This window comes from Rhizophagus irregularis, chromosome 10 (assembly GCF_026210795.1).
Source record: "Rhizophagus irregularis chromosome 10, complete sequence".
NCBI lineage: Eukaryota > Fungi > Glomeromycota > Glomeromycetes > Glomerales > Glomeraceae > Rhizophagus > Rhizophagus irregularis.
In genome coordinates this window covers 4,716,854-4,732,307 of record NC_089438.1, presented here as the reverse complement: position 1 = coordinate 4,732,307, position 15,454 = coordinate 4,716,854, and the positions used below count along the sequence as shown (strand labels likewise).

The window sequence follows — 15,454 nt, the reverse complement described above, 5'->3', positions numbered from 1 at the left end:
TCTATTTAAGCAGCGAATTTACAATATTTAAATTGAATAACATATATTAATTTATGAAAAGTAAAGAATTTGTTTGATATTGTTTAGAAAAATAAATATTCCTCTTTATAAATATTAATTCCTGTAAAAAAAGTCGATCCGTTTTTTATATTCCATCTTTTTTCCGTAAAAGGCTCATATTCCAGAATTAACAATAACCTTATATCACGGAATTTGTCAAATAACGGATAAAACTTTTTATAGGGTTTTACTATAACTTTCTGTAGTTTCTTTATTGAAAAAGCCGTTTGTTTTTTCTTTAAAATGAAGCCAGCCTTTTTGCTAAAATTTATCCAGAGTAAAAAAGTTTATTTGCTTGAAAACTTAAACCCTTTCTTGTTAAGAATGGACTCCATTTTGTATTTTTCTATATGTTGTTTGTAAGAGTTTGTATATAAGCTTGTATCTGAATAAAGTATTCCAAAATTTTGTTGAGTGATCGACGGGCTTATTTTTAATGTGTTTTGTATTCAAGCATACATAATATTATTAAGTATAATAAAGCACAAGATCATAAGATAATAAATATGCTTAACACAAAAAAAAAGTAAGAAATAAAAGTAACGGTAAATTAAACGTATTTCCACTTGGAAAGTCCCCAGAAATAGTCCAGAAATATATAATATCAATAAAAGAAATATTATTACAAAAAAAAATGAATTTGTCTAGAATAAATCAAAAGTTCATTGACTGCAATTTATTAAAAGTTGCACCTCATTCGTATTTTCCTCGGATTTTCCAGTATTCTCGTTCATTTTAAATTTCTATACATATATATATATACTTTTAGATATCTACTTTAAAAAAAATTAATTAAAAAATAATGTAGAAAATTTCTTATTTAATAACGTCATAAACAGTAAAAACTTACGCAAATCTTCCAATTTTTCTGTTTTTTTTTTTTTGGAATTTTCCGATTTTTTCAATATTTCAAGATAATAACTTCGTAAAAATCAAATTTGAAACATTAAAATATACTGCGTCGCACATAAATTACATCTTCTGAATATAATACAAAGTGTTTATTTTTAGATTATATTAAGCAAAAACGGTTGGTCTATCGTTCATATACAGATTAGTAATTAAATTTTCAACCGAACGGAATACTAATGATTATAGTTTTCTTTTCAGTAAATCATATATACAAAGTATAATAATTTAATAAACTTTTTCAAACTTTTGAACTTTCTCTTCGAAATTCTAATATCTATTGCCGTGCATAAGATGTTTATAAAAATTTAAATGTTAAAAATATGATAAATTTATTTATATAACGCGTTCATACTACATATTTAATACCATATAATATAATAATATAAAAAAAATAAATAAATAAATTATACAAATTACAACCAAGAATCTTGAAAAAGTAACTAATCAAGTTATAGTGTTTAAAGTAATTTATGATAAGAAAATAATCAAGACATACTAATAATGTTGTTTATTTTATATAATGTGTGTATCTAAATATCTATGATAAAAAAAAAATATTGTTAAATTTTGTAATTTATTAATAAAATTTAACATTTAAATACAAATTCCTACCTTCAGGAAGTTCCAATTCATCTTGTTCTTCTGAATGAAGATTTGGATTGTTATGTGCTTCATCTTTGTCTATCAAATATATAATGTATTAAAATTAAAAAATCAATGAAAAAAATAATAACAATATGAATTGTTTACGCACCATTATCTTTAATATGATGATTCATTTTTTGCTGTTGCATTGCTTCAATCTTATAATCATTTTGAGTATCTATAAAAAAATAAATAATATTTAATATTAAAATATTATAATAATAATTTTAATTACTTTATTTGCCATTTTTTAAGCTTTTTTTAAATATATTGGATACTTTTTGCTGCTAACTAAATAATCTCAAAAATAAGTTATTTGTTCATTTCAAAATAAAATATATTATTTAATTACCTTTAAATATGCTACTTGTTTTTGAAATACTATTTTTCTTACTACTTAATTTGTTAAAATCATCAACTAAAAAAAGCAAAATAAGTCAATAAATAACGCTTCATTATATAATATTTAACATAAATGTAATCGCACTTACTATTATTAGGAATTTGAAAATCATATGATTTATTACTATGAAATGCTATAAAAAAATTAACCATGTTATCATTAATTTTTATAAATTAAAATTATATATGAGAATTTGTTTAATTTATACCTTCTTGTTCTTCTATTATAATATTTAAATAAACATTACTAATTAAATATATTAATACACTATTTAAGCGATTAACAAAAAGCAATAAATACCTTCTGTTGCATTTCTTGGTTCAGGAAGATTATCAAATTGATGAAGTTTACTTGTAAAAAGTTTGCTACTGTTAGTATAATTTTCCATTTCAAAATTATTATTTTCTTCTGGTTGAGTTAATTCATTTGATTTACTTTGATAAAATAAATTAATTTCTCTCATTTTTTTCTCAAGTGTATTAATATCAGGTCTTTTTGATGGATCGGCATCCCAACATTGTTTCATTAAATTTTTATATTCTAAAGGAGTTCCTGGTACAATCTTAGGTCTTATACCATTAACAATATTCATAGCAAGATCATAATCATGTTCACAATCAATAAATGGTGGTTGTCCAGATGAAACTTCCCACATAAGCATTGCAATACTATAAATATCAGATTTAAAAGTCTGTTCTTTTCCAATAATAACCTCAGGTGCTATATAAGGAAGATTTCCATATATACTTTTTAATGGCTTATCTGCAGGTCCACAAAAGCCAAGATCACTTATATCAAATCTACCCCTTTTAAATAATATATTGCCGGAATGCAAATCTCTATGAATTGCATTTTCATCATGAATTCTTCGAAGTGCAAAAGTTATATCAGTAATAATTTGAATTCTTTCTTTCCATGTAAGTTGATTATGATTTTGTTGTAAATATTTTCTTAAATCTATATTCATATATTGCATTACAAGCATATAATTTCCATTTGATGGATCTTGTGTTAATCCAAAACATTGGACAATATCACCCCATTTATTGCTTATATTTACGTGTGATTTAGCCTATAAAATAAACCATTATAAAATTTTCAACAAAAAATTAATTTGTCAACTATTTTAATACTTAGATTACAAACCTCTTCAATCCAACTTTGGTTTGCATTTTCAACATTTTCTAATTTTTTAAGTACCACTATATGTTTTCCAAATCTTTTTAATTGTTGCCTTTCAGAATCCCATTCAATAAAATTTCCATCAATCCAAACTGCTGTATAAATTTCTGAAAATCCACCTTTTGTTAGATATTTAATATTTTGTAGTTTATTATATGGAATCCATTCTGGTATTAGTTTTGGGTAAATTGTCTTCATTTGACATTCTTGTATTAAATTATTAATAATAACATTTCCAGATGTCCAATTTGAAAATTTTGCTTTTAAATAATTTCGAATACAACATTCACAATATGTCGTAGCTAAACATTCTTGGTTACAATTTTCACAAATTCTTTTTGTTCCTTTATTAAAAATAAGTTTATCAAGATCATAAGTTTCAGTTATTATTCTTATTGCTTCAGATTTTTCATTTTCCGTAAGTGATTCATCATTAAGAAGTATTTGTTTTCTAAATTCATGTCTTTTATGTGTATTATCATGAATAGGGATGGCAACGGTCGGTCATGGTCGGTCATCGGTCAGTCATAACCGGTCAAGAACCTTTGACCGACCGACCGACCGTTTGACCGACTGGTTAACCGATCCTGAAAACGTTTGCGAAACTTAATTTAATTGAAATACTTAATAAAAAACGTTTTCGCTATTAAAATAATTAAAAAAACGTTTGTGAAACATTTTTTTTATTAAATTACGTTTCGCAAACGTTTTCAGGATCGGTTAAACGGTCGGTCAAACGGTCGGTTAACCGGTCGGTCAGACCGGTCGGTCAAACGGTCGGTCAGAGGTCTTTGACCGACCGATATCGGTCACGGTCATGACCGGTCATAACCGGTTAATGACCGTGACCATTGCCATCCCTAATCATGAATATTGTAATCCACTAATGCATATGATCTATTAATTGCATTATTAATTAATTTATTTTTAGAATATGACATAATGAAATATGTTATAAGGCTTTAAATTCTTTTATAAATATAATAATTATTTTTTTGAATAAAAAAAAAAGAAAAGGATGAAACCGGTATTTTTAACTCAAGTTAATACATATTAAAATAGTAATGTGTAACCAAAATGAATGTTACATAAAGCAACATTGTACTACCTAAATTTATGGTATGCATGCAAATTAACGTACATTGTACAAAAGAAAGAAAAAAAGTTGTCGTTATATAAATTACTAATTTAATAGTTTAAAATCTTTTTTTTCAATTTCTTTATGAAAATCATCAAGAATCTATGCAAATGTTACACTTCTCAATGGCGTGGACGTAAAAAGACAAATTAAGCATTATATTCACCACATACTAATATAAAATTCCCGATGTCTTTGTTTAACTATAATTTTAAAAAACTACAAGTATTATCACCCTTCCAGAAAAGGTCCCGCAGTTATGAATAAAAATCTTCCCACTTGACAATAGAATTTTTTTGGAATATTAAATTATTTTTCCATTCTTATCATGATCTAAGGATCTGCAAGGTGAAGTGCACAACATCTGCTATTTCTCCACTATCTATTTAATCAATCATCCATTTATGTTCACATGTAAGTTACTTCGCCACCCGCAGTCATCTTCTTCAATCAAAAACTTTGTCATATAACCATCTTCTTTGCTCCTTAAAATGTTGAATAGAAACACTTGTTGAACTTTTATCAAAAAAAAAAGCTTAAGCTTTTTATCATTTTTCAAAATATTTCAACTATTTGTGTAAAACGTTTTTTCTTTAGTTTCCAAAAAAAAAAAAAAAAAAGATATTCAAAATATATAAAATATATACGTAACCTATAATAAAAAAAGTGATAATATTTGGTTTTAATAAAGAGAGACTCAAAATAATAAAATTTGTAATATTTTCATATGACATTTTATCATTTTTTTGACCATAAAATTTTTCAAGTGGTCGATAGGAAAGAGTTTTTTATAATTTAAAATCTTTATTATGCTTGTAGTAACTGGATTTGTATTAAAAAAGTAATATTCATTCTTTCTATTTACCGTATCTATAATTAATTCGGCTATCCTAGACTGTGTGACAGGCAACATGTACACTTTAATTGTTTTTTATATTTAATTGAACCCAGTATTTTTTTTTAGTGGATTTCCTTATAATTTCATTTTGAATTCATTTTGAAATGAGCCTTAGCTACATCTGCCGCCATTTCTTAGCTAGAATAACTAGGATTAGCTTGAAGTTCATCAACTGCCATTTTTTTCTGTTGCTATGAATATATAAGAAAGTTAATAAAATAATTACTAAATAAAAAAGTCATTAATTTAAAAAAAGTACAAGCTAGTTAAAAAAGTATTATTGAAATAATATTTTTTTTTTTAAAAAAAAAAAGTAACCTACCGCTCACGAACACACCTATGGTGTTATTTTCACTGATCTATTTATGGTCAAAACCTATTCGAGTCATATGCACATTCTAATCAACTAATTAATTGGAAAAGTTTTTTTTTTTTTTGCTCCATTCTTTAAAACCCGATTTTAAATATTTTCTTTTTTTTCGAACTGATCTGAATTTTTTAGGTTTCCTTTTTTTTATTTCAAACGTTCCTTTATTTAAAAAAATTTATTTTTTTTTTCTTGAATTGATCTGAATTTTTTTGGTTCTCTTTTTTTTACAGAGTATCATTTTTATTTCTTTTTAAACCGATCTGAATTTTTTCAGTTTCCATTTTTTTTACTTTCATTTTTTCTATTGAACCGATCTGAATTTTTCTTTATTTTCAAAATTTTACCTTTTTCTTTTGAACAGATCTTTTTCTGTAAATATTTCAGTTTTTTAAAAAAAATTTCAGTTTTTCAAACCTTTATTCCTTTTTCTCTTTTCAAACCGAAAAATTTCTTTTCCCTTTTCTTTTTTTTGGTTTGGTTTTATTCCAAATTGAAAAAATTTTTTTCCCTTTTCTTCTTTCAGTTTGATTTTTTGTCAAAACAATTAACCGGTTCGGTTCAATTAGATACCATACATTTTTATCATTTATCGAAAAATAATGATTTTATAATTGAAGTTGGTGATATCACTGATATGACCCTTAACGTAAAAATATTCTGTACTTACATGATCATTTTAAATTATTATTCTACTTATTTTATGAAGAACATTATAAACAACAATGATGGGATTTTGATACATATCAATATTACTAAGAAATTGAAATAATGAATTATAACAATTTTTTTTTTTTAAAAAAAAATACTTTGGTTGTAATCAAAACAGGGTTCATAAATTTCATTCCTTCACAAATTTAATTTTTATAATTAGGATATTGACCTATAATTCTATTTTAAATAAAAGCTATTAAAATATGAGTATAATATAATAAACGGTTTAATTTTTTCCGATTCGATACTTAAATATACATTGAATATGATACGACATACGCTTATTATAATGATGCAATACATGCGAAAGATCTTCAAAACTTCTTATATTTGCGCATTTGACTCAAAACACGAAATTGTGAATAAAAAGGTGTATCCCTTTTTAAGAAACTAAATTCGTATAAAATACTTATTGAATCAAAAGATCGTAATACCGACAACACAATTTAATTTGTCATAATTGCCAAATGTATGATCATCAGTGTTGAGCAGAATCACGTTTTTTTAAGTTACATAATATACGTGACACTTAGTCACATACCGAGAGACAACTCGGTACATTCGGTAAAACTCGGCAAAGTTCAGAATAAGGTAAAAATATATTGTCAGATTCGGAGCACTGGTCCCGAGCACAGTGATGTAGTTTTTATATTATTCTGAGATACACCGAGTCTTACCGAGTTTCTCTTGATATGATTAAAAATGATGGATGTCCCGATTATCACGTATATTATGAAATCAGCTGTAAATTAAATTTTTATTCTTTGTTTTGCAAATAAAAGTAGTTTTTATTAACCATTATTCCTTTTAAAGAATTTTATTGTTCGAATGTAATTGACGATCCTTTTGTTCTTTATAATACCGGTTCCATTAATACTTATTATTAACCTTTAAATATACTAGTTTGCATCATAATTACGTCATTACGTCAAATGTCCAAATGTCCGGGTCCGGTTCAAAGCTCGGTCCGGATTCGGTCCGAAATCCAGTCCGATCCAGGCGAGGTTCCACAAATGCGTTGCGCCCAATTTTCAATACATTTAAACTACTTTTTTAATACCACGGGTAATAGATTCATGTCACACAAATCACTACAAGATGTATTTAATGCTTTTCTAAAACGGATATTAACTAAATATTTGACGGTATCAGGACATTTCGCCGAAAAATAATCTCTGACCTGAGTTATTCATAATTCTGCAAAAATTTGACCCTATTTTTCGGCAAAACATCGTTATCGTTTCGGCGAAATTGTCACATAACCGATGCAGTACAACGAGGACGATCATTGGATACTGGATTTTATAGTTTTTAAATCTCAGTTGTCTATTATAAGTTAGCAATCTGGCTACTATAGGTTAAACGGGCCGTGATTGTCTTATTAAGCGTACAATCGGTTAAATTCTATCCATTATACTTGAAACGGAAAATTTGTTTTTTTTTTTCCATTATTTAGTAAAAAAAAAATTTTTGGATATAAATATCACTTTTTCAAAGTCTTTTTCAAGAAAATTAAAAATTTTTTAAACTTTTTTAAACTTTTTTTTTTATATACTATATATCCTACCGGCAAGCAAAAAAAAATAAAAAAATATTATTATTTTTAAAATATGATTTTAAAATTATTCGAAAATTTAGATTACCTTTCATTAATAGGTATCACATTAATAAGTTATATAACATATTATTATTATAAATATTTTACTCGTATAAATCCTTTACCTGGACCTTTTCCATTACCATTTTTTGGTAATTTACTTCATTTATATATTTGGAATGATGGAAATCTTAAAAAATTTTTTGAAACAAATCATAAAAAATATGGAGAATTATTTGAATTTCATTTTGATACAAGATTTATAGCATTAAATAAAATAGAACATATTGAAAAACTTTTATTATCATCATCAAAAAATCCTTATATAAAAAAAATGAATGATAATAATTGTAAAGGATTTCATGAATTAGGAGTATTAGGTAAAGGAATATTATTAAATCAAGATTATAAATCATGGAGATATAATCGGAATTTTTTTTCTCAAGCTATTTTATCACCAAAATTTTCTGATGAAGCTATTAATTGGACAAATAAATTATTTAATGAATTAGAAAATTATTGGGATAAATTATATATTAATATTAAAGAAAGGAATAATACAATTATTATTAAAGAGAATAATATTTCTACATGGTTTAATTTATTTACAAATGATATGATTATAGCATTATTAACTGGTGAAAGATCTTTTACTATGGCAGGATATTTTAATGAAATTAGTGATGATGAAAAAGCTGAACGACCATCTGCATTAGTTGATGAGACAGTAAAATTTGTTCATGCAATTAGAAAATATATTTTGGGTTTATTAATGTTTCAATTCGTTTCACCATTTTTAAGACATTATTTTCCATATTTTAAGAATAAATCAGATGATTATATTCAAAATATCAAATTTATAAATCAAAGAATGGATACAATTATTAAAAGACGTCGACAAGAAATTGAAAATACACCATTAGATAAACCTTTACCAAACGACATGTTGACATCGATAATCACTGCAAATACACTTCGTGATGTTAATTATAATAAAATCGATGATAAAGAAGCTATGAGACCTGTGACTGATCTTGAGATTCGCGGTATTATTTTCGATGGGATAATCGCCGGAACTGATACAGTGAGTTAAATTTAATACCTTTAATATATAATTGTCGTAAATATTAATTTAACGTTTTATTTCTTACCTTCAATAGACTGCAAATTTGATTTCATTCATTGTCTATTATCTTGCACATCATCCGGATGTTAAAAGGAAAATGTTTGATGAAGTTGATAGAATCTTTCAAGACGATAAAACGCGTCCAATTACCGAAAGTGATGTTCATAAATTAAAATATTGTGAAGCAATAGTAAAAGAAGTAGCTCGAATTTTCTCAGTCGTAAATTCATTTCCAAGAAGTCTTGAAAAACCTGATGAAATAGGAGGTTATCAATGGCCAGCTGATACAATGTTGAGAATTAATATTGATGCTATTCATCATAACGAAGAATATTGGGAAGAAGCAAATAAATTTAATCCTGATAGATGGATGGTTGAAGGGTTTGAACCAAAGAAAAATTCATTTATTATGTTTGGAGGAGGATTAAGGATTTGTCCAGGAAGAAAGTTGGCAATGATCGAATTAATTTGTTTAACAGCTTTAATATTTAGAAAATATGATATTGATTTGATAGATAAGAAAGCTCCCTTAAAAACTGAATCAGCTACTGTAACTGCGTGTACTGAATTATTAGTTGATATTAAATTAAGAAATTAACATTTTCGTAAATATTTTAAAATAGATTACACAAATATTTATAAATTTATGTAAATTGATATCATTTTCTTTTTTTTTTTTTTGACTTTTTTTAGGAGGTTGATATTTAATAAATTACTGTATATTATATTATTATTTATTATTATATTTTCTTTTGTGTATTGTGTAAATACTTTAAGAATTATTTGCTCGTGTTTCCCATGATAAAGAAGTCAATTATGTAATTTTGATTATTATCTTATTAAAGTCTTTAATAATTTTGACGATGATGAAATCTGAATGTTAGATCCGCCTGGCAATACCTGATATGACAAGTCAGGCAATTTTATTTTTAGAATATTTTTTTGAAGATAAATACGCTCATGCAGTTTTTTATGCTATTTATGACTAAAGAAAGAACATTATTAAACAACTGGTTAATTATGAAATTAGGTAAATAATACGAAATTAGAGCGAAATTTAATATATGATACCATTTTAAATATTGTGACGTGAAAATGGGGCTCTATCTTTATTTTTAGGTCGTCTCATTTGTTTTATATATTAATTTTACATGTCCCCTTACAGTTTTACCCTTTGGAGAAAAAAATAAACATCTCCTTACTTGCAAGTAACCCATAGAAGGTTTTACCATGTGAAAAATATGGATTATTTGATATTTATATTTTAAAAAATACTTATTTATTTATTTTTTAAAAAGAACGATATAAAGACATATATATACTTATATAATTTAAAATGGAAATAAAAAATTGTTAACCAAGTTTATATCATTATAGTTTAACGAATAAATGAATAGTGCCTATATACATACATATATGTTTCACAATGTATAATCAAAATTTGTTTGCGATATAATTACAATTTTGTTTAACAAGCTTAATTAATATAATTATAAAATAATAAATACCAGTTGAAGTCAAATTTCCGAGAAATAAAAATTATGATCAAATACTTATGATTCTTTTTACTTTGAAAAAAGAAAGATGCATGAAGAAAATTTTTTTCTTATTGCAAACTTTATTAAAAATATATATATATATTTTGTATAATCAACGGAACTCAATGTCGAAATAAATGGAGCAAACCAAGAACAGCAATTGGGTATCATTGCTTGAACAAGAAATCCGAAAGGATTTTCCTACGCATACTCAAACCATATTACCATATACCATCCTTATAATATTCGTTTTAAATTTCATCCTATTTTATTTCTACAAGTCTCATAAAAATACAAATATTTTATATTATTAATTTTTTAATAACGCAAACTTTTTTTCGGATTTTTATTTTAAACTCACATATTTTAAAATATTTAAAGGATATTTAATATGATGTCCTGCAAATCCATAGATAGTGAATATCACCTGTTGAAAAAGTATATCGGTTTATTAACTATCCATAATTTTCAAAATTTTTAGTAAAAAATGTTTTTTATATTATTGATAATTATCAATATTTCTAATATATATACAATTTCTAATATATATACACATAAAAAAAAAAGAAATTTATTGTTTTTTTATAAATTATCTCACAATTTTTCAATATTACTATAGGATAAATAATAGTATATCTAAAAGAAACTATATTTTAATTTTTAATGATTATATCATTAATTTTAGAAATTGACTATAAAAATATGATAATAGTGAAAAAAATACTATATTTCAATTAATTTAATTCAATATAAAATAATAGGAATATTTTATCCTTTATATTTATATTAAGCTAAAACAATAAACAATACTTTTTTTTAAAAAAATAAGATTATTTAAAAATTTATTATAAATTTGTCAATAATAATAAAAAAGCAAAAATGCCAACTAACCAAATATATTCATAATTCTTTATATTTGGAAGTTTTTTTTTGCATTTTAGAGGATTTTAATGAGATCCAGCCATTTTTAGAGAATTTTATCTAACAAACTTAACAAAATTTGATTACAATTCAAAAGAAAAACAAAATAATTATTTTGAACTGTCGTAAAAAGAAAAGTACCTATTTTTATAGTTTTGTGATTTATTTAGATATCCATAAACTTTTTAATATACGATATTATATTTTTTTTGACGTTCACTTATTATTCACATATGGTCTATTTGGCCTGAACTTGACAATAAAAATTAAAATCCATACAATTTAACTATTATTTATTTAATGAATTTATATATATTGGAGAAAAAGCTTAAACAAAACATTATTTGGATGGGATCCAAAAAGATTAAGATATATTATGAAATATGGATACAAATAACTTATCCTATGTCCATGTAGATTAAAAATAAAAATCAAGTTATATACTAGTGGTATAATTAGTTTTTAATAGAAAGAATATTTTAGTAGATGTCATAAAATTACATTTATTTAAAGTTTGACTACATCACTGATTAAAAAAGTAAAAATAGCTTTTTGGCTATGCTGATTGATATAGAACATATTAAAATCAAGAACTTTTATCATTCAGTATAATGAGCTCCAGTTTCACTATTAGGGTATTAAACATCAAAAAAAGTTAAAAGAACTGATTTAATTCTTAAAATTTCAAACAATAAAATGTGAGATAAATCAAGTACCCTTCTATGTCTACTTTTCCTATTTGGTATACCAAATTTTGAGAAGGCATGTCAGTGCATTGGCACGATAAAATAGTCGATGGATTAATCAAGGAGAAATTACCAATATCATAACACATATAGTAAGAGTAGACAAGAATTCTGAACATCTTTCGCCCAAAGGTTCGTATGAATTTAGAAAAGTTGTACAAAGAAACTTTGTTTATTAGATAATGGGACAGGACCATTGTTTAGTTACAATTGATTGGGATTACACTACAACATATAGCACCAACATTATTCGTCATATGGAACATATTTGTCTGATACTCCATTTGTTTTTTGATATTAGAACTTTTGTCTCTATCATTTAATATAAACATATATCCTCCTAAGGATGAATTACGAGAAGCTACGGAGGAGTACCTCAAGATACATTATAGCGAATTTTACAACCAGTTCAATAAAGCACAATGGACCTCATATTTTAATAGCAAAATCAGTCAGAAGGTAAATTTTTTCGTTTAGCGTGAGTCCCTGAGAGACACAGGAGGCGATTATGGTCGCGTACCGAGGAAATATAATTTAGTATGTTAATACCCATATACTTTTTAAATTGTTTTATATGATTAACGTTAGATATTCAACGTATTTTTATAATTTAGAAATTATTGAAATTATATTGCGTATAAATCTTGTTATGATTCTCGTAGGCGGACAAACAAAGCACACATTGATTATTAGTTGATTATTGATTAACCATTATTTAAAAATATTATTTGGTCTAAAAACTTTTTACGCACATTAAAGTCATATGAAAAATAATAATAAAAATGTTTATTTAATTAAATAGAAGAATTTTTAAATATCTGAACAGCAACAAAAGATTCATTATATCTTATTCTATACTTAAAAGTCAATAGAATATTTTTTTCCTTAATAATATGTCTATTTTCCTACAAATATTTTATATGAATTTTTTTTCATTTCATCTATTAATCTTTTTACTTTATCTATCAATATTTGCGTAAAATCATGAGTTTAGTATATTAGATTTTTGTTGTTGAAATAGCTAGAAAATCCTTATAAATTTAAAAGGACATAATAATAGAATCAATATGAACACATATCCTTCGTACACTATACAATGCTTGTATTATAATGTCTCATATTTCAAATATTTTGCAAATTATGTCAACTTATCCTCCATCATTTTCTTCTTTTAAATCAAATAAATCGGCATAGTATACGAGATATAAAAGAAACTAACGATATCCCGAATAATATTCGTCCAGATTATTAGAAAAACTACAATTGGAAAAAATAAGAAAAAAGTGATTAAAGTATAATAATTATGATTACTTTCAACAGTTTTTTTTCTATCAATTATTGCAATTATTAAGCAATTTACATGTAAACACATGTTTACAATTGAAAATATCTTTATACTCAACAAATTATCATAGGAAAATGAGACTATCAATGGAATCATCCAAGTGATTATATTGTATAATACATCATCTAGTAATGGTAATATCACATTTTTAACGGACTTAGAATTCCCTGAGAAATTAAGAAAAATTACAAAAATAAAAATTGGTAAAATTGTATTAAGTGCGTCATCATTATACGAGTAATCTTCGTGGAGTTTATAATCTTTATCAACAAATGGTCCGACTGTTGATGCTGAAACAAATGGAATTAGCGAAAAGAATGTAATATTCCAGATGATAAATCTAAGAAATTGAGTTTCTCGATAGTTCTTCTTCTTAATAGTATAACCATTCCTGAACCTGATTGGTCTCTTTTGCTTTTTTTGATTTATAATAGATTCTTTGAAGGAATAATAATTATTCATCATGAATTAATAGGATAAATTTTTTTTTTATCCATAACATTCATAGAATTTTTATTGTAAAATATATTTATAGATAGATGACATATAAATTGTGTCACATGCATATACAAATACAGTATACCAAATAAACCATAATGCATCTTTACGCCTCGCAGGCACTTAATATGGAGTATTTCAATAAACTTACCATATAGATAAGTATTATTTTAACGGCGAATGTAACTTTGGAATTAAATACGTCGATATTACTAATAACTTTTAAGCCGCACTCATTGTACGTCATTGAGGATTTTTAATTTATCTAAAACAGTAAACCAAATAACCCAAATTTATTCTCTTTAGTCATGCAGTATGATATAATTCAAAATAATCAACAATTAAAAATTGATTACTTGCAGAAATTATGTAATTGCATGCGAACAGTTGCAGATTGCGTAATATGTTTACTATATGTGGAATGTTTGAAAGAAAATGTTTATTTGTCTTGTACTCTTGATAATTAAATAATATTATCTACATTAAAATAATTTTTTGTCATGGACTAATAAAATAGTTAAACCTGCTTTGCAGAACTATCAAGTATTAATAATGGTAATTTATATATATTGGTATGTCTTTCATATATAGCAAGATAATAAAATCACAAATTTTGTAAAAATTTGAAATATATAACGATTCCTAAATTTTAGAGTTTTTTTCTTTTACCTTTATTACTTTTAAGTTTTAAACAAAATTATTTAACGAATATTAAAAATGTTGTTTAAATTAACCGTATTTTTTTTGTATAAACAAAGCGTCGAAAAAATAAACCCGAGTTAAATAAATATTATTAACTAAAATATAAAAGCGAGATTTAACTTAAATTTAATATATTGTTTCTATTTTGTTGATATATCCGCATGATACTTTTCCGCGATTCTTATTCGATATTTATTTATTTACTATATATTTAAAAAAAATTTCTGATAATGAAGTTTAATATCATAGAACTCAGAAATATATTGTACCGATATATATATAAGCATTTAAGGGGGTCTATATATAAATTCACAATATATTGGGATAAATTTCAGTCTTTATTAACTGCACGCATTGTTTTCAGAGCCGAAATTTTGTAATGCCAGCCAATATTCATAAATCTCCGGTTGTGTCTAATAAATCTTTTTTTTTTGCGTAAACTTACTTTAATTATACTTTCTACTAAAAGACCCTTTTTTTGACATTTGATCAGAACCTTACGCTTTGTATGAAGGATTATCACGTACTTTTAATATTCTACATGCTTCTCAATGAACACCTACTTAGATTACTAACTAACGCAACAAATACTTTTTGTCCATTTTGATCTAGATCACGGTGATGATTAGAAGTGATGATTATAATTGATGATTATAATTGAT

General features: G+C 24.8%; 1 protein-coding gene across 1 annotated transcript; it reads right to left on the bottom strand.

Annotated features, from left to right (window-relative positions):
* Positions 1-1,502: 1,502 nt before the first annotated feature.
* On the bottom strand, positions 1,503-2,408 carry OCT59_002459 (uncharacterized protein; the record flags this gene model as incomplete). Its single annotated transcript, XM_066144519.1, has 7 exons — positions 1,503-1,510; positions 1,585-1,653; positions 1,727-1,795; positions 1,970-2,035; positions 2,109-2,153; positions 2,229-2,240; positions 2,321-2,408. 7 exons carry the CDS (start codon positions 2,406-2,408, stop codon positions 1,503-1,505), a joined length of 357 nt encoding a protein of 118 aa, XP_065995675.1.
* Positions 2,409-15,454: the final 13,046 nt, after the last annotated feature.